Source organism: Anser anser (genome assembly GCF_964211835.1).
Source record: "Anser anser genome assembly, chromosome: 10".
Lineage (NCBI taxonomy): Eukaryota > Metazoa > Chordata > Aves > Anseriformes > Anatidae > Anser > Anser anser.
In genome coordinates, this window is record NC_139730.1 from 16,481,254 (window position 1) to 16,502,091 (window position 20,838).

The 20,838-nt window shown below is 38.4% G+C and overlaps 1 protein-coding gene across 1 annotated transcript in view; it reads right to left on the reverse strand.

Moving 5' to 3' along the window:
- Positions 1-871: 871 nt before the first annotated feature.
- The window catches only part of KLF13 (KLF transcription factor 13), a gene marked incomplete at its 5' end in the record, with an annotated part of 34,783 nt that continues 14,816 nt past the window's right edge, over positions 872-20,838 (reverse strand). The window contains one exon of the mRNA XM_083851073.1: positions 872-6,654. Coding sequence (XP_083707199.1) covers positions 6,362-6,654 — 293 coding nt within the window. The 3' untranslated portion in view covers positions 872-6,361. The remainder of the gene's footprint in view (positions 6,655-20,838) is intronic.

The window sequence follows — 20,838 nt, forward strand, 5'->3', positions numbered from 1 at the left end:
GCATTTTATCTTCTGTTCCAGTGAGGTTCACTAATAGAGTCAAAGCTATACACTGCCTGCCCAAAGAGTATGGTGTTCCCAGATAAAGATCCCATAAATACTGCATTAACGTATTCAAGCATTTATGTGATTTAGCTAGTTCCTTTGTGTAAATTATAGAACAACAGTTGCTTGTAGATACATTGAGATGTACAAGCTAACTGGCGCGTGGTCAGAGATAATGAATAGCAGTGACAGTTCAACACAGCAATAAACACATGGGGAAGCTGCTGTTAAAGATAACGCCTCTCCAAGTTACTTGCTCTGAACAGTTTTCATCACCCCCACACAAGAAAATGTATTGATTTTAAAGTAATTTCCACAGTTGTCCCTGGCTTGGTGAGGATATTTTAGCTTTCATCTTTCACTAGTAGTCTACTCTTTCAAATTATTTTCGCAATCAGATATAATGTTCCATAGACAATTAATCACTATAGCACACAAAATTGTTTTCCTGTGGATGTGGTGTTAATTCCAAAGGAGGACAAAGACGCATACCTGCAATAGCCTCACATCTTTGAGGAAGTCACTCAATCACTTGTGCTTCGATTTCATCATCTCTAAAATGAGGTAAGAAAACATCTCAGGGCACTGTGAGATTAAATTACAACTGGTTTGATAGGACATCGCCATTTGTGGAGATGGTATCAGAAATTTGCAAAGAACTAGGCTTTGAAAGAAAGGATGGTTGCCTCTGAGCTTCAATTTGTGTATATTAATCCTGTAACTATCTCGTAAAGAAAAACAAAGTATATGTCAGCCTTGAGAAAGGAATTTCACTATGCAGCTCTAAAATATGTATTGAAGGAGAATACAAAACAAACATCACACAAACTTTCTCAATGGTTTTTAAAAAAATCCCATTTTAAACAGTAGCGCTGATTGAAATTTAAACAAAGACATCAAACAACATATCAAACCTCAAACTAACAGCAGAAATACTACCTAGTTGATGCTTTTTAACTGATACAGAAAATGAAATTATAGATAAGGCAACACTTCATATTATAAGTTTTATTTTGGAAAATGTAAACATCACTAACCATGCATACATGTTAAGACGATGCTTTACAGCTGTTAATTTTCTTCCTTTTTCCTTTTTACTGTTGTTTTATAGGCATTATCACAATATATAATCTATGCAGTACAAAATACATAAAAAGTTACAGCAGAGCAAGAATAGATGAGCATATAACTGTACAACTATAATACTTCAATGTAGTGATTTATAGAGTTGAAAAGTGACCATGGAAGCATTCGTGTGCTGTTGATAAAACTGTCCAAGAGAAGATGACACCAGTAACATTACAGTTCACCAAAGCTGAAAGTATGTACGTAAACGTGCACATTTGCACAAATATTGTCACTCACAGAGGCATACACATGTGAATAAGCACATGTGCGCGCGCACACACACACACACACGTCCCCCAGAATGCATATATACACAAGTAACTACAGCTGTAACCAGAGATGAAACTAAACCACAAATCTCAAAAAACAGATTCAAACTTTCTAAAGGCAATGGTGTTTGGATCCAGGATTGTGGTTCAGACCCATCTCTAGCTATAATGAAACGGATACCTAGTTTTGCTCTGTAGACATCCCTTTGTTATTCTGTGTGTAGTATATGCACACTGCTGTATATTTATGTATACACACACACATACTATACAATATACACATATACACGTATTTTTATATATATGTGCATATGCTTATATAAATTCATATATGTATAAAACCTATACCAGTGCATGGGTTTTTGCATTCTGTATTCTGGTTTATGGGGTAAACAAGAATAACAGTTATTTTCTACTGCCTAAGGCTACAGCTTTATCCCCCAAAACGTTAAAAATACAGATGCTCATCATACCATTCACTGACATAGACTGTGTGTTAGCACCCAATGGACAAAAAGATGGTGTGAAGGAGTAAAAGAGCACCTGAAAGTCAGTTTGTAGGCATCACCTGGTGGAATTAGTAAATCAAATGGCAAGGGATAGGCAAGCTTTAATATGTAGAGTTCATTTTCCTTAATCTTTCCTCAGAAATCATGTTCCTCAAAACAATAATGCATTTCACACTAAAATTCCTAGAACTCATGGCAAAGAACTGCAGATAACCAGTTTGAATGTGAATAGCTAGAAACAGGTAAGCTCCTCAGACAGTCTTTTCCTGTCTGGATGCAAGAAACAAGAAAAGCACTGAACTTCTGGACAGAAGGTAATGAGGTTTTAAAGACGTACAGAGGGCTCACAGAGCTCAAAGTTATTGCAAATATCAATGCAGTACAGAGGGTAGGATACGCACAGGAATTAGGTGTTACCATCAAACAGGCTTCTGATGTTTTGTTATAAATATATACCTTTGCAGTTATGTAATTTAATGTAAACAAATACCATGCATATATTACAAAAGCAAGGAACAAGTAATCTGCAGATACAAACAATTCTCACAATAAAATCTAGCTGCCTAGATTTCAGGACTGCTTTCTAAGAAGGAGGAATTCATGTGGCCATTAATGCACTTCAGGCCTTTGTGCAGGATGAGGTTAATGGAAGGGGTGAATGAGTTTATATCAGTAAAAAATTGATTAGCACTCTGGAGGACACTAATACCTTTCATTTCTGCCTGTGTTCACGTACTACAATTAACAACTTGACCCAATGCAAAGATCTGAGTTGACAGTTTGGAGAGAGTTTGAGCATCTATAGTTTCAATTGAATGATAGTAGCAAGGCGATGACTGTAATTTGCACCCTTTTTCTATAGCAAGGTAGTTCAGCTCGACTCTGAGAGGAAGCTAGAATCATGGCTTGAAAAAAGCAAACTTTCAGAGCTTTCTTAATATTAATAAACCTGCTACTGTGCTCTGAAATCAAAAGGAAAAAAAATAAAGCAAGTTTGTAGTTTGTGGGGACCCACCTCAACAGATTACATGGGGAAATTAGGAGGCCTGTGAAAAGATTTGCACCTTGCCAGAGCAATTATTTCCTGCAGATGTCATGTCTGCTGCTACACCAGAAGATTGGATTAGGTCACACAGCTGGGCGAAACAACAAAAGGGTAAAAATCTAATGTTAGTTTGGGTAAGTAACCAGATTTCAAAATATAATCTGAGCTGTTCAGACTTCTCATAACTGCAAAACTTAGGAGAAGCAATCATGTGAATAGTCTTATGACCTTACTGCTGTTTCTGCTTCCCAGAAGATGCTAGAAACCCCCAAACTCTAGTTTACCGTATCAGAATGCTGAGAGAAGTTTTTTTCACATTCAGTCATGAAAACTACTAGTGGTTTGGACTTCATCTTTGTATCATAGAGCTATCATTTATTTAACATTTAATGGAGATATCTGAAGCTTTAGCTAGGATTTTAAAACTTGATAATTTGACTGTCAGCCTAACAGACTCTGAGGTGCCTACAGCTGAGATGTCAACAAAAAAAAAAAAAGGCAAATTTCAGAGAATTTCCTGAAAGCATAGCTATGTTGGCTTATATATAGTCTCCCAGCCTTCTTATTAGATGAACTGGCTGAACTGGAAATTCAGCTTTGACCCAATCATTTTTGCCCCACAAACCCTTGGAGAATCATTAGTAATCTCTATGAGGAAAATGCATAAAATGCTTTAGTTTACTGCTTGAGTTAAAGATTAACTAGTTCTTGTCTCGGAATAGCTTATTGCATAATCTTTATGTCCCCATAATCCTAGTACTAATAAAAAATGGTGGGAATATTCTTCCTCTAGGCTTTAAAAAAAAAAAAAAGTAATATATCTACTGTTTCGTGGTGAATATTATGCTCTAAATGGATGGACTGGAGTGGTTCTTCCCTTGCTACAGATTAAATGATGGTCTTGCTGGAGAAGGTGATTTTACAACAAACTGAGGACAAAACACAAAACCTATGATTGCTGCTGATATTAGTGTCCCCTCCACCCCCTTATCCCTCTGTTAAGGTGTAATGATAATGATAAATGTGCTTATAACTTGAAGTATGTGCACAAGGTACAGCTGACCTGTAAAATTCCTTTAGCTGGGTATCTTAATTGCCTCTTTCCTAACTACAGCACAAGAACACTTTTATCAGTCACAGAAATGATTGGAATGTGAATTCCTCTTACCTGAATAGCATAAAGTTGTCACCATTTTTTATCTCAGTAGATGAGATTTTAAAAAAGAAAATAAACCTATGGAAGTAAACATATCTGGCTTTCCCCTACTATACAGTGGTTAGGCAACTTGCCACACAAATTCAGCAATGCTTGTCTTCTTGCAGCAAAAAACAAAACTGCAATGTTACTTCATTTTTTGTAAATGTGGCAGTAGAATTGTGCCTAGCACGACTTCCAATTCAGAAGGGGAAAATGTGATTTTCTAGAGGTGGAATCTGAAGCAAATGAACATGAGAAAATACTGAAATATCTGCACTTCAACCGTCTGCAAGTATTGATGCATACAACTATATAATTAGGAATAATGTAAATATTATGGAAGTACCCATGAAACAACTCAGGAATCTGTATTAGCCTCTCACAGTTAATATACAGTACAAAAAAACTTGCAAAATTGTATCAATGCAAAGCAGCAATTATGATACAAGTTCATTTGGAATGCGGATGCATTAATTTGATATCAAATGGCACGTTTGGCATATAGAGTTCTCTTTCACCATGCTACACTTAACTGAATTTAGACTTTACAGTAAAAACAAGAACCCCCCCCCAAATTCCAGAATCAAAAGGACCTGAATCTATACTATGCACCATCAGAGCCAGCCATAACAAGGAAAGCATATGTGCTGCTAGTGAAGTCTCTAGTACATCACAATGCTCTGGTCTTTTGCTGTTTTTTACCATATAAAACATAAAGATCTACTTTCTAGTGCTTTATCTTATGCCCAATATTTGAAAATTATTGAAAAACAGCCAAGATTCCCTTTCTGTTTTTAGGCAGTTATTCAGAAATGAGAGATCCTTTCTTTATGCTGGTATGTGTCCTTTTGAGAAACTTGAAGGACTGCTGAGCTAAAATGCCATTTTTTTGTAACACTTAAAAATGCATATTTGTTTTTCTAGTCAGAAGATACCTTGTGATTTTCGCTTCCTTTTATCAGACCATGTCTTTGATGCAACAGGATACAGAGACTATCTTAAGCAATTTGTCTTGCTAACATACAGCTGTACAGTAGGTAAGTACCTCAATAAAAATTTTGATGGGCATTGGTTCAGTTGTGCTATTTCCATAGTTCATTAAAAAAAAAAAAAGGAAAGGATAAAGAAAATTCTTCAAGTCAATGTGGTTTGGTTTGAGTATTCTGTTGGTCCCATACTGAGCAGGCAGCGCAGAGAGCTTAATGACTTGGAGAGAGAGAGAGGACAGAATGCCTCTGAGATTCCATGCCACTTTGCAATACAATGTTACCCAGTGTAAATGTGTTTCCTCATGATTTAGGTTATTTACTTAAGGCATCGCGTTTAGAATTTTTTCTCAGAATTTTATCTGGTATAAAACAAAAAGTAGTAGTTTATCAACTTCACAAAGGTTTTTGGAATAGTTGGTTTTGGAGCATCTTCAGCATGAAGCAAAAAGGTGACTTGCTACCAAAAGCAGAGGGCAGTTTGAAGAAAAAAAACTCCTGTTTGGGTGCTCCCACATGTAGATGTATAACCAGGAAAACAAACAATTGGAGAGTCTGGTACTATATTCCAGTACTGGTTTGGTTTTTATATTGTTTGTTTTTTATTTTTTCCCCAGTGTGTGAAAGAACCTAACAAAAAGCTTCTGAGTGCAAATATATTTACATAATAAGGCTGCGGTTAGGGTGTGTCTTCATTGTAGTTATTGTGTAACATAAATATCCATCCCTGAGAAAGGAGAAGGGGGACACAAACTAACACAGTTGATTTCTAACTGTATGTACGCTCACGTTGTGCAATCTGGTCTTACAAAATTACTTTGACACCTGAGGTGAATTTTTTTTTCTTTTTTAGATTTTCTCATTTTCTTATAAAGAATAATCATGAGGATATGTTATGGTTGTAAAATGTATGGGATATTGAGACAGCAGGAGTCACTAAGTAGAACATGTAAATCCATCTGTCCATGAGGTTAGAATGGCCAGTCGTGTGGTTGGGTAAAGAAAATCTGACTGAAAATTGCAGTGGGAGGCAGCTATTTACTGATTAAAAAAAAAAAGAGGTGAGGGGGCAGGGACAAATTGAGGAGGGGAAGTGACAGAGTTTTTAAAACATGTGCAACACAAACAAAACTCCACATTAAGTATTAGAAGCAAAGTGCTGACATCCAGTGCAGGTAGGTCTATGGGGAACTGGCAGGGCTAATTGTAGGACTCGAGGCATCTGAGCGGCTGTAGTCACTGACAGACCCTGTTCTTGAATTGCTTCCACTTCGCCTCTTGAGCATGCTTGGGTGGAAATTGGCATGGCGACGGGCATGCTTTGTCAGATGGTCACTGCGCATGAAGCGTTTCTCACAGAGAGGGCAACTGAACTTCTTTTCTCCAGTGTGAGTGCGGTAATGGCGGGCCAACTCGTCAGAGCGAGCAAACTTCTTGTTGCATTCTTGCCAGCTGCATTCAAAAGGCCGCTCACCTGCAGGGATTGAACATGGCATAATTAGAAGAGACAGACAGCAATGTTATCCATGTTTTTCATATGCAGAAGTTAGAACAAAAAGGTTGGGTGTGAGGCAGATGCTACTTAGCACTAAATGGATGGAGGTGGTGGCATTCTCCACCACAGAGGGAGGCCACTGTGGTGTTCCAACATTTTAAAAAGTGCTGGAGATCAAATGATTGATACCTTGTTTAATTACTGGATCTTCAGAGACTCTGATCCTTTCAGGGACGTCACATTCCGTATCTCTGGTAGTCTGCTGGATTTTACTTCTGGACTTTGACTGTACCTGTACTGAGCTCTCTAGGATATTCACTTCCGAGCTGTCCCTATGCCTGTCTGACTCACTGTAAAAATGCAGAAGGTGTGATGAAGCCTCTCTCTACAGCTACTTAAAAACAATTACAGTGAAAATACAGGACAGCAATTTTGAGGCACTGAATGTGAGGCTCTCACCTTGTATCTTCCTGTGTTTTCTGTATTTGCTGCAAGGTACAATAGTTTTTCTCGTTCACTGCCTTAGGTCTCATTTAGGTGGGAGGCAGGTAGCACATTATTTCTACTAGGTAAATGTGCTACTTTGAAGGGAGCAACCTGCTGTCAATAGCTATCCTAAAAACCATGACCCGTGATGCTTAGAGTAGGAACAGTGACCCAGTGAGCTCAAATAAATATCAGTCGGGTGACCTGATGCACTTCTCAGCAGACCTCAGGCCCTGGAAACATCTCTCACAGGACCAAGTGCCCATGCACAGCAGTGCTGGAGGTCTGCAGCTGGGCACTGTAGTAGCTGTGCAGCCTGAGAAGAAGAAAAAGGCAGCTAAGATGAACAGGACTGCTTGCAGTTTGCTTCCCTTGAACTAAAGTTTAAAAACCTAGGTCCCCACAAACATTATGGAGAATAAAAACTCCACCAACTGGTTTAATGGACATAGTTTTGTTGCTTAAAAAAACATGTAAATCCATTCAGTGTCCTCCTGAGCCTTCTCCTGCAAACTGTCAAGGACTCCTCTCTTGTTCTGCTGATGGAAATGTGGAACATGGGAAGCAAATATATTTTGGCTGTTTGTCATGTATCTAGTCATCCGCTGGATATGCACCTGCCTATGGTGGGACGTGTTAGTCTGTAGCGCCACCAGATACATCAGTCTTCTCCCTGTGTTTTGGTCATAAAACAGATACACTTCTATGACAGTGGGAGGACTTTGGGATCCTTGGCAAGAAGGGCAATGAGGCATAGTCTGACTGCTGGATCTGGCCTGCAGGTTTGAAGTTTCTCATCCCTGAGCAATGGCATCTTTTTTGGTAAGGCAATGGTCTTTGGACGTTTTTGTTGCCTAAGTTAATTTTCTCTGTGTTTTCATTGCAAACGAAATCAGCAAACATCCTTCACTAGAAGGACTGCCCTACGCGATGTCTGCTTTCAGACAAGGAAGGCAAGGATTAAGATGCAATGTTTTGCTTCTGCTGTTCACAATACCATGAAGCACAAAAAAGTCCCTTTGTGCTGATCAGCTGGCATGTTATCGGTGTTCTTAAAAACGTCTATCATTTGGTAGCCAGAAATAGGCCTAACAGTTCAGTTCCTAATGAGGGAAGAGGTTCTGGAGCAGGATTATGTAATAACTGTGTTATCCAGCACTAACAGGGAGTTGATAAAGATATTGCACAATCCATCTCCCCCTCTCCTCACTGCTCATCAGATCTGGCTGGGAACATTCAGGTTCATACTCATCTGTCTGATTTGATATTTGTGATGGTGGTGGTGATGATTTGGGTTCCGAGCCAAAGACAAGGAGGCACTGTGCCTTTCTTACACTAGTTTTCTACTCTTTTCTGTTCTCCTCCCTCCTAGGAAATATTTTTCCCCCTCAGCTCTCTCTAGTCTATATCTTCTTGGAGTTGCCTTTATATTTCTTGGCCAAGCAACTTTCCCTTCACTACACTGTCTGACAGCTGGCATCACAAATGTGGTGGCAGTGAGTTCCCTAGAGTGCTTCCCACCTTCGGTGAGGTTTAGCAACAGCTCCTCAAAGAAAAGCTGTGTTGTCAGGAAATGCTGAATATCTTGTGTGAATATGTGAGTGTCATTATTGTTCATAAAAAATGAGCACACGGTCTGGAACGAACTTGCTGCGGGGTATTAATTAAGAGAAGACCTAGCTACTGCTCCAAAACCACGTGTGGAAATTCACAGTCTGTCATCAGTCTCTTCTCTCTAACAGAAGGGATGTGGTTTTCTGTGCAGGTAAGTTATATAAATGTCCTTTTACTGGCAGTAAAGCAATCAACAGAATGAGAGATTGTAAGAATCGATTGCCTAATCTCATTAGGGAACACGCAGCCAGAGTACAACTTTCTTGCATAAGCACTAACTCATGGACATGTTGTACTCAGAACTTTGCCATTCTAGAATGACTACAGAATTTGATCCTATAAATTACTGTCAAAATGTTAAAATAAATAAATGGATTTTAAATACTGCTGTAAACATGTCAAGTGTGACAATGTGTATATTGAGATTCTTAATGCTATGTCCTGGCCACAGAATATTTTTATGCTTTTTGAGTATTAGTAGCAGTTCTCAAAGAGGTAAGTCTTCAAGAGATAAACTGTTATGCTTGAAAATAAAGGGAGCAAAAAGAAACTCAGGCTTCTCTACTCTTCAGAGACTGACAAGAGATGCCTTTCAAAGATAATGAATATTCTAATAAATATTCTTATTTTTCACAATTTTAAATAGCTTTGGATTTCCATGTTCTAAATCCCCATGAACTGCAACCTTTCCAGATCCTCTGCCAGAGCACATGACATCATGTATGTTGTGTTTAGTTATACAACCTAATGGAAAAACATCACACTTGAGAATCAAAATCCACTGATCTTAACTGAAAATTACACAAGCAAGAACATTTTTGGCTTCTTCCTGAACTCCACCCAGTTCAAAAGAAAAAATGTGCACAGAACTGCATTAAGAAACTCGAAGTGCTCACTGAGTAAGACTAAGTGAGATCTGCAGGTGCACCGAGTCCTGAATTCGTTTCAGTGGCACAGCCCTAGGTGCTCCTGCTGATCGCGTCGTCTGCCAGAGCCGAGTGCCAGAGGAACTGCAGAGTTACCCAGACTGTAGAAGCAGCATTTAAAAATGCCTCTCTTCTCTCTTGCTGGAAAGAATTCAGAAACCAGCAGGGCCAATCTGTTCTTACAATGTTATATAAAGGTCCTCTGTATTATTCTGTATTTGTTAACTGTTATTTATATTGAGACAACTATATGTAGTTAAGGGAAAGATGGTGGAACTACAGAGATGGTGGAACCAGATCTGATGTGTTCTGAGCTTGATTCGCACTGTACTTTTAGGGCACTGTTGACTTTACTCTGATCCACATACTGTTTTGAGGCCTCCCTTCCTGTACAGTGACACTCCTATACAGTCCCTGGAGTAATGTGCTTTCTGTTTCACTAGCTCATCTGCATGATATCCAGCATTTGAACGACAACTAAAAATGATACTACGTACTGTGTAGGTCTAAGCATGCTTAAAAAATAACCTACAAATCACTGAAATACCAAAACAGGTTGTGAGACTTGGGATACAAACCAGTTTCAGAATTACAGTGTGAAGATTAGGAAATAATATCGGAACAATTGGAAATGTGGTATCTGCTGCCCTACAGAATAAAATATTATTAAGTCTAACCACTTACTGGTGGCTATCTTTTCAATTTATTTTATGTAGTAGCTCTGCACATTACATTAGCATCTTCAAGCATATGCCAAGGCCATGAAGTAACAAAGAAATTCTTTGTATCCTGGGACTTCTACGAGTGACTGCAAAACCAGAAACAGTAAGCCAGAAACAAATTGCTCTGTGATCTTTCTATGTTCTGCTGCTTCACGGAACAGAATTGTATGTTGTCGTGAACACAGACTAGAAAACTGCACATGCCACTGTGTGCTATTCTTACATTTCTACATTTTTATATACACAATTAAGGGTATATTTGGAAACACTGACCAGGCTGGGTGGGGAGGATGAAGAGCAGACAGTTAAATAGATGTGCAACTGAAGCACTCTTCCTCCAAGAAAGGAAATGCTATCCTGGGAAAAAAAAACATTCAGCCAAGCAGTCTGTGTTCCTTAAGAATGGCTGTTATTAAAAAAAAAATAAAAAGTCATCCTTCAATAGCACTGACGTATTTATGAATATTTTCATTTATGTTATTCTCTTGCTTATAAACAAGCACTTTTGGATATCTGAAAAACAAGCCTTTAACCTTCTGAGTGCAAGAAAGAGAATAACATAGCTTTGATGTTAGACAAACGGTGGTTTCTTAATCAACTATTGAAAATGGAAACAAAAAAAATCAGAAGTCTCAGATTTCTGAATTCCTATAAACTAAAATGAAGCAGTTTTAAATTCATGATTCTGGCGGAGACTTATTTCATAACCACGCAAGCCAAATGCAATCATGTTTTTTGCATCTGCTTTTGTGTTTCTGTCCAACGGCTTTTAAATGTCTCTGCTAACTTCAACCAAATCTGACAGAAATAGCAAATTCAGCAGTATTAAGCTCTACTAATTCCACAAAAATGAGGAGGTTCAAGTACTGTTCTCAGTGAAAACATTACTTCTTTTACAGGGTGAATTTGACTGTCATTAGATACCAGAAGCCCAATATGGAGGAGTGTTACAAATGCCCAAATTCACAAAAAGCTTTGACATTGACACGTTACTAGGCACTGGGACATACGGCTTGCCCCAGGCCTAGGAGACAGAGCACCAAAGAGCTAGGTTGCATGACAGAAGTGTGTATGTCCCTGCTATTTCTATCATCTGTGGTGTGATGTGTTTTTTTTTTAGGAACTGGAATTCTCAGGTTTCTAGCAGGCATGTACCCAGGCATCTAGTACAAAGTCACTTTATGGTGTGGGCATCTTTATTTTAATCTTAAAAAACGCAGTCATTAAATCAGTAGGTTACTGGCTCTTTGTATTTTGAGTGCATGTGGAACTGCTGCTACTAGGCAGGAGCAGCATCAGCTACCGTACCATCATTTAAATCCTTGATTTATTTTCTGTGTCATAACATTTTCATTGAGTTGTTTAGATATACGTGAATATTTCTTGAAAGGAGAATTTCATGGCAGCAAATTTACATTTTAAGTTAACGTCTGTTACTGCTTGCTCTTGAAGTGCTTGTGTAATTCCATCCAAGAGCACAGATTACACCATGTGACTTACCTTTATCACCATAGCTAACTAGAACAACCCAAAACAAAATGATGAGCACGCATTCAGATACTACAATGGTAATGGCTACAAGGACAGAGAAATGTTAGTAGTGCAAAATTCTTATCCTAACCTCAACCACAGTCAGATCCATCCAAGAACCAAAATAACTGATGTTCCATGCAGCTACCTGATCCTTCTTTAAAATATCACCAGTTACACTTCTAACCATAATGGAAAACATCTTTTTTTTTTGATTACATATTACATTCTATTCAGAATGTAACTAAGTATAACTAACTATAGAATGTAACTAAATGTAACTAACTGTATTCTATACAGTTGCATTCCATGCCTTTATTTCAAGCTTGCTCAATAATGTCAGCCAGATCTTAAATCTCAGTTCATAATAATTTTAGCTATTTTACTGTACTGTATGTTCATCAGCCACATTTGCATTCTCTTTTGTTAAGGCAGAATAACCCTAGCCTTTTTAGGCTTTTCTTTTCCAGGAAATGCCATCAAACTCTTTCTGTTTTCTAAAATATGCATTGCTTGTATTGGATCCCTCTTCAAGATGGATGCCCAAGATGGACTGCACTGTCTGAGTTTCTGAATACTTAGCACTTTTAAAATAATTACTTTTTAAAAAAATTACTTTGTTCCTGCATTTTGTTTGAATTAAGAATATGAATTTGAACTTCTCCTTAAGAAGTCATTTTCTGCCTAACATGGTAACTTCTGTTTAAATTCTGTTTAGTTCTCACTTTGTATCTGCTGAAGTGCATCACTCTATGGTCAGTACATGAAGCTCTCTGTTCCACTTCCAGCTACAGCCTAATTCCAGACCACTTCATGCACACAATCAGTAAGTAGCTGCAAGTTAAAGTCCAACATCTGGAAAATAAATCCTAAAGCAAAATGCTTTTAAAAATAAAATGACCACAAATTATATATATATATGTATATATATATATTGCTACATCTTTTGCTAAGGTTTTGAATGAAAGAGTGAAAAAAAGACTAGGGCTATGTGGAAAAGTTATTTTCTAATTCACTGTCTCAGTTGGAAAAAAATAAAGACTGAGCTGCAGAAAAGCTCAGCAACCAAGAATTCCAGAGTAATTTTATTTTTGGTTAACCAAATTGTTTTATTTCTTTTGAGGATTATTTTTTGATAACACTATTTTAATTCCTTTAAGCTTTGGGGATAATTTTCAGCACAATGACAGTGTTAATCTGAAATGAATCAATGAAACATTAATATCACAGCTTTTCTTAAATAAAACAATCAGCCTAAACTATTTGCTGACTTTACCAGCAAATAATTGTCTTTCATAAAAGATTACTTGTTAGTGAAGAACTGTTCACCAAAAATATAGATTCTGTAGTACTAGCTAAAAATAAATGTGAAGTTATTAATATATTGTTTCTTGGCAGCTTTCCTTCCATGAAGATTAAATGTTTGACATTTTTATTGTCAGATATTTTATCTCCATTGCCCAACTGGAGATCTGAATATCTATATTAAAAGGGAACAATTTCATTTGTGTTTTCAACTTCCACTGGGCTCCCTGTGTTTATAAGCACAAGGGATTCTTCAAGACAGCCAGCCAGGGCAGGCTAACAACTTAAGTGTAAGAACAATGAAATCTATCCTCACCTTCACAAAGAAGTCTTGGAGTGGATTTTAGATCTATGCTGAGAATGTGGCTGAGAATATGCCCTCTGGCACTGCAGTGTGGTCCGTGAGTCTTAGGTGATTCCCCACACTGTAAGTACATAACACTTATTTTCCAGCATCATGATAAGCTTCTTTGGTTTCTTTGTGTATTTGTGTTGGTGAGCTGTTTTGGAAAATATTGGTTAGTGATGTTAGCGCTACAAAATAATACCTTTGCACATCTACAGCAGGACTTTCCTCCAGGATTTGTGTACTTGAAAAAAAAAAAAAATCAGCACTTGCATCACAGAATCACAGAATGGTTGAGGTTGGAAGGAACCTCTGGAGATCATCTGGTCCAATCCTCTTGCCAAGCAGAGTCACCTAGAGCGTGTTGCACAGGATCACATCCAGGTGGGTTTTGAATATCTCCAAAGAAGGAGACTCCACAACCTCTCTGGGCAACCTGTGCCAGTGCTTTGTCACCCACACAGTAAAGAAATGTTTCCTCATATTCAGCCAGAACTTCCTGTGTTTTGGTTTGTGCCCACTGCTTTTTGTCTTGTCGCTGAACACCACTGAAAAGAGTCCAGCCCCATCCTCTTGACACCCTCCCTTCGGATATTTGTATACGTTGATCAGATCCCCTCTCAGTCTTCTCTTCTCCAAGCTAAATAGGCCCAGCTCTCTCTCAGCCTCTCCTTGTATAAGAGATGCTGCAGTCCCCTATAATGTCTGGGGACATGAGGTCCTAAAACTTCTGATCTCCCCCTTGCCTTCTAAAGTGTGCCCTATGGAGTCTCACTATGTGGCTGCAAACAAACATTCCCCTCCCACACAGTAAATGAACTGAGAACAGAGGCAATATGTGATATAAAATATAGTTAAGTAGCCTCAGTCTCTTTCTCTCTCTCTGCTAGAGAGTACTCAAAAAATTGGGAAATCCTGTTGGGTAATTGAGAAATTCAATTCTTTCCCATATAAAGGTCATCAAAACCCCTTCTGGAATTCCATAGTTAGAAATTCACATCTACGTCTGCAGACTTGGGTACTGAGAGTCTGATGTTATAGGTTTTACTGCACCTTTGTACCAAGACACCTAATACTTGTTATCTCTAATATTAGGCTTTCTCCTCTGCAGTTTCTCAGTTCCTGGTTTCTGAAGAGTTCACACTTTCTCTCTCACACAACCCCTCCCTACCTTGTATCTTCCTTCCACTTTTGAAGTACAGAAAAAATTAGTTGCACTATGCTAGTGGCTTGTGAACCTCTGAATTCAATTACACACAGTATGTCAAAACTGGGACTGTGTAAACATAGTTACATTTGTTCTGTTAAATTTATTAAAGAGTTTTTCTCTTGCAACACAAGAGCAAAATTGCTAAGGTGAGTTCAGCATTCAAGAAAAGTGTTTTAATGATGGGGTCTAGATACGTAAACAATCCTTGAAATGCATCCTATTAGGAGTAGCAGGCGTGTTATACGCTACTTCAGCAAAAAGGCTGGATAAGATGAATAAAGCATTGAACCAAAGGTGCTTTTATAACTTTCTGAATAATTCATGTACTCTGTCATATGGTCACTGCTTAGATAAGAATGTATGCATCTGCCAACTCAATTTGTTGCATCAGTAGAACCTAGTGGGACAGAAAAGCCTGCAGAAAGACAACTCAAACTAAAAGCTGAGAAAAGGAAAGTGAGGGATGGATATATGTCTAATTTTTGACACGCTCCTATGGTTTAGAGATTCTTCAGCATTCTTCTAACCAAGGGTCACAGGCTACCTTCAACTACCAGCAAAATGAATGGAGTTCATTTAGTGAAGGGTGATGAGAGCATCCTTGTCTTTGCTGTCTTTCCCAGCTTCCCATCGTAAAACTGCTAGCAGCCACAACAAGAAGGTAAAGAAACAATATTCTTGTTGGTATCTAAAGGGCTAAAATTTAGCAAGACAGCTTTAAATAATCTCTTTACATGTATACTGCTGTGTTTCCATGAAAATATTTAATGCATCATACCTGATTCTCTCCTTTCTCTTTGTAACTGCTAACAGTAAGACACAGGTGATACCTTTGAATATTCTGATCAGCTGTCAAAGAGCAAGGTTGTAATGTCAGCATCGTTTATCTATTTAAACAATATATATTATGTGACCTATTCAGCTCATCCACATCAGCACTCTGCATGACATGGTTTCACAGGAAGGCTATGCTGTTCTGTGTCAGTCTTGCTTGCCTAAAATGCCAAGCTGTTTCTTTTAAATACAATGAGGTTATATTCTTGACTCTCCAAGCAACTAATGATTCTATAATCCATATCTTCATTTGCATTGTGCCTAAGCTTGTAGAGAACACTCTTGTTTATAAAATAGTGATTTATGTATTGCTTTTCTTTAGTCTCAGCTGTGTTGTGTCTGAGGCTATAAATAATAAGTTGCAAACCAGAGAAAAATAGATGACAGTAAAAGATGGTGTCAGAGAAATGTCACCATTCCAGTCATCTTTTTCCTCCCTAGGCTGAAATGTGGGATGGTTAAAAGGTATGCGAAAGTAACAGAAAAGCGTGAAAGAGACAAAAGGAAAGGGCTTGCAGGTGAAATTTTGTGGCCTTATAGTGAAATCAGAGTAGGTGGTTGCAAAGTATGCCCCTGGCCTCCTCTACAAGAACTATGTTTTTAGTACATGCTGATTTGCTGCTAATAATGCCACCTGGCTTCACAACACTTCCTAGAGAGATGGAAGGACGAATCCTTTCCAGCCTAGGTCAGTGACCAAAACTAGCTTCCATCACTTCCATTCCCCAATCCTGGGTAGGGCTGTACTTTGTACACTTAAAGGCCAGGATGTATTTTCCTCTCCATCTTTACTCTTTCTGATGTTCTTAGCAAAGTGTTTCTGGGGGAGTTCCTGATCATATCCAGATGTAGTGAGACCAGTTCTTCTTGGATATTAGTTTGGTTATCAATAGCTTGAGTGTTAATAGTGCTATGGTTAGCCACAGCAGGTATGAAAGAGACACACATGTATGTTTTCTCCTCACAGGATATAATGATTGATGTTCCAGGTAAGGCTCCCTACTGATGGCCAGCAAAAATAATGCACAACTTAGCTGTGGCAACTGTGATACTGCTTTACTCTATACCTAGATGGTCTTGTCAAAATCTATATGCATAATACTTCTCTCAACTCTTTTCTGGCATACTTGCTGTGATCTTTCGATGTGATTGCACTGATAGCATACACGCATTAAATGCACTGCACTTTAAGTGTACTTCACTACCTCTTAGTCTATACAACTGTGACTTATCAAAACTTCAGCTACCTCTTAGAAGGGTGATAATCCAACAGCCAGAGGAAACAAACATACTAGTAATGATAATGTTACATGATTATGAGATGGTGTTTACAATGCATGCAATTTCAAAGATAAGCTATAAATGTTCTTACAGTTCTATATGGATTCAAGCTTTACATTCACCATCTCACTCTCTTTCCCCAAAGTTCTGATATGCAAGCAAAATGGAGACCCCCCACCTAAGAAAAGAAGGATATCAGAGCCATTCGGATACCTATGAGGAAGGAAACTTCTTATCCTACCTAGCAGGGTGAACTTCCACATGTACAGGTAAGCATGCAGACCAGAACAGACCTCCTCTGCCCACAGGAATAGCTGCTATCAGTCGTGTTTCCTTTAAGCTCCATGGCTTTGTTTACATGGACTTCTGCAGCACCCTATTATAAAAGCAGGTTTTTTTCCCTCTGCTGCTGGAATCTGGGTAACAGTGCTCTTGACGGAGTGCCAATGACAGGGCTAACTCTCAGAAAATGAAAGGCAACAGCCTCAATGCCAAAGAGCTTATATTCTAAAACAATGTGAACTACTGAACATTGCTTTTTCTCTTAAAGTTAGGTTCCTGTAATTGCTGTATGCAATTTCTGTTCAGTAAGCCTAAAACTCTTACTATCTCCTTATCTCTGAGGCATCAAATCCTTGACCAGTTCTCAGTGAAACAGCTGAAATGTCACTAACTTAAAAGCGCAGCAACTTCCACTTGATTTTCTCTCTCCTGTGGTTTGTTCCAAGGATGAAGATCAATAGCTGACCCTTTGACTTTGCACTTAAATGCAGGATAATTAAACTGTGTTACACTGAAATGATGAAGTGATGAATACTAGGGGGATAAGAAGATGCGTCTTTGCTATGTCATTTCCAAACCAGTCTCAGTCTCCTCGCAAAACAGGAGCCTCTTGGGACTGGTAGAGCAGCCCTTTAACTGCTATATTCTTCTGATTTGTTGTTCTACTCCATTCTATGAATGTAAGAATGTCAAGTGAATATTAAATCCTCTATTGCGAATAGAAAATAATAAGAAGCACTGTAAGCAGAGGTTTTAAACACATCTGGCTATTACTGAATGACAAAACTAAAAGATGGGGATTTTTTTTTTCCTTTTCTAATGGTCAATTATACTTTTTAATAAATATAATTCAAAAGAATACTGGGGCTGCAAAACCAAAAACTGTAAGTGCTAATCAGCAAATCTGACCTGCCGCATCACCCTGGCAAAGGAATTTCAGCCTAGAATCCCTGCCTCGAGCCAACAACTTGTTGAGCAAGGGGCTCTCTTCATTCCTTAGGTAAAAAAGCTTGTGACTTCAGCATAGGTCAGAGAAATCTGGCCTCTTACAGTGTAACAGGGATAAACATCAATAAAGGTATGTGGGATTTTTTTTTTGTCTCTTTTTCAGACACGATGAGCCAATTCAAGCCTCTTAAAGTGACAAGGCACTGGAGGAGGGCTCTCCAAGTATATGTAATACTCAACACTGTTTTTATCAAATGAATCCAGGTAAAATCTGAAAACTAAAGTATTAATATGGACCCTGGTGAAAGTATATGCTGAACTGAGATCTTGTTTATTCATTTACAGTCCATGTTTCTTTTGTCTCAGCGTGCCAGCATGCTGCGTTGTTGTATGCTACAAGCTGATGATTTCAGCTGCTACGATTCGTTAGAGCAAATAAGGTGATTAATGGAATTGTTATGCAGACAGCAACTGAAGCCAAAAAGGAAACTCCCCAGCCTTGATTCTCCCTCCTCCAGGAAGGGGAAAAAAAATCAGACCCACAGCTGACACAACTGAACCAAATGTGTCTACAGGGAATGTATATAATTAAGGTACCAACAGAAACACAAGGTTTCCATTACAAATGGCTGTCTGGATCTTTCCTCTTCTACCTCAGAATTGCTCAGTCATTACCAGTCCACTCTGCAAACTCCAAACAGCTCCAGACATCTGACTGTTAGCAGTTCCACGGGAGCTCTTATGATTATTACGGTCCTTGGCACCCTCTCTCTCTCCAGCTCACTCTTAGAGTGGGGGAAGAGAAAAAAAAAAAAAAAAAGATCCTGTGCTCACTACAGAAGGGCACTTCCCTACTTTCTTCCAATCTGTGCTACCTCCTTTTGGAAGGCAGGATTATGTACCAACAGAGCAGACAGGATAGCTGTCAAGCCCTTCATTCTCAACTGCATAGTCTGTCATGCAGAGAAATTACACATGTAGCAGAATTAACCAGTAAGTAGTCATGGGTAAAATGGCAAACACCAAAAAAGCAGTGTAGTCACTTCTAAATGTATCAGCTGCTTCTTTGGAGATTCTCTTGCCAGAGTATCTCAGAAGATAATTGTGCTCTTCTTCTGATCAATGGATGGCCTGGCTTTCCCCAGCCATCAGTGTGGGATGTAGGTTATTCCTTGCTCTTCTAAAAATCGAAAGTTCTTCTGATAGCTTAATTAGATGGTCTTAAATTTTAATGTATCTGAGTTCTGATCACTGTGGAAAGTAGGAACTGAAAAGTCTGACCAAACCTCAAGCCTCAAGCATGAAAAAGCTTGTATTGCAAGAACATTTGAAATCAAACTGAAATGTCACAAACCATCCCTATCTATACCATGAACACAAAGCTACCTCTGTAGTGGTTTAAATAATGCTTTAAATGAAAGTTTACTTCACAAATATTTTTGTGGTGCATTTCAAAATGTCCACGGTAATGTTTCTGATCCCTAATACAGGAACTTAAATGTTTTAACTGGTATGAACTGTGGGTGAATTCATGCTGAAATTGTGAAACTTTGGCTCCCTGAGCTGTTACCCAGCACTTGCCTTAATAACTGTAAAGAATCATATGACCCCATGAATCAGTCTTTTCTCTGTTGACACATAAATGATTTTTTATTATTCTATTCTACTAAAAACAGGAAAGTGCTTGTAAAAGCAAAGCTTAACAAATTAATGCAAGGTTGTCCTGCTATGCAAAATAACAGACTAAAGGATTATTCTTCTAAACTGAGACCTGTGCTTTATTTATCTGAATTCTGGAAGATGTTGAATGTGATCTGCCTCCAACTGAAGTCTTTGGCATGAATAGACACCGAGGGTGAGTTATGACATATTACATGCACAGCACTTCCCAGGACTTGGGGACAGAATGAAATCTTATTTTGCTAGAAGCCAAGCAAACAAAAGTTAGTGAGGCTGTCTTTGGTTCTAACTGCGAAATGTCTCTTCGTGAACTTTCAAATTGTTTAATCAACAACCTCACAGTAACACAGCATACATGAAATGTGACACTTCAGAGTTTATAAACACAGCTTTATAGCTGAGTGAAATGACCTGATACTCAAAGTTTATTCCAACTGTATGGAGGAGAAAGGGAGTGGGAATTTTATTTTTATTCTGACTCTGGATAGATTGTTGTGCCAGAGCGCAAGGCAGTGCTGAACGCAAGGCAGTTTATGAGCAGCATCAGCCAATGACCATACAGAGCATCTAGCTTCAGGAAACAGGCAGCTCTGGGAACTAGTTTTATGGGCTGATAATCAAACAGTAGGTCTGTTGCCTGGCATCAGGTAGCTGTCATTCAAAGTATGCACAAGTCTGTTGCATGTACCTCAGAAGATGATCTTCCCAGACTGTAAAGCTGCACTTCCCATTTAAGCCCAGATTCTGGTTTTTAATAAATGAATCAGATTCTACGAAAACAGTAGTTGTACTCATGTTTTGATGTGCTCACTTTTACAGCAGGTCAACCTTTTAGAAAAGACAAGCAGTTCAACAATCAACTCTTGCAAGTCTCATTTATATATGCTATTTCCTGTTTATTTTCCATCTTCCCATCTGATAGTTGCCTTTAACTACAGCTGTACTAAAAGAAAAAAAAGAGCAAGTTACTTGCTCCTTTCTACTTTCATCTTGCTTTTT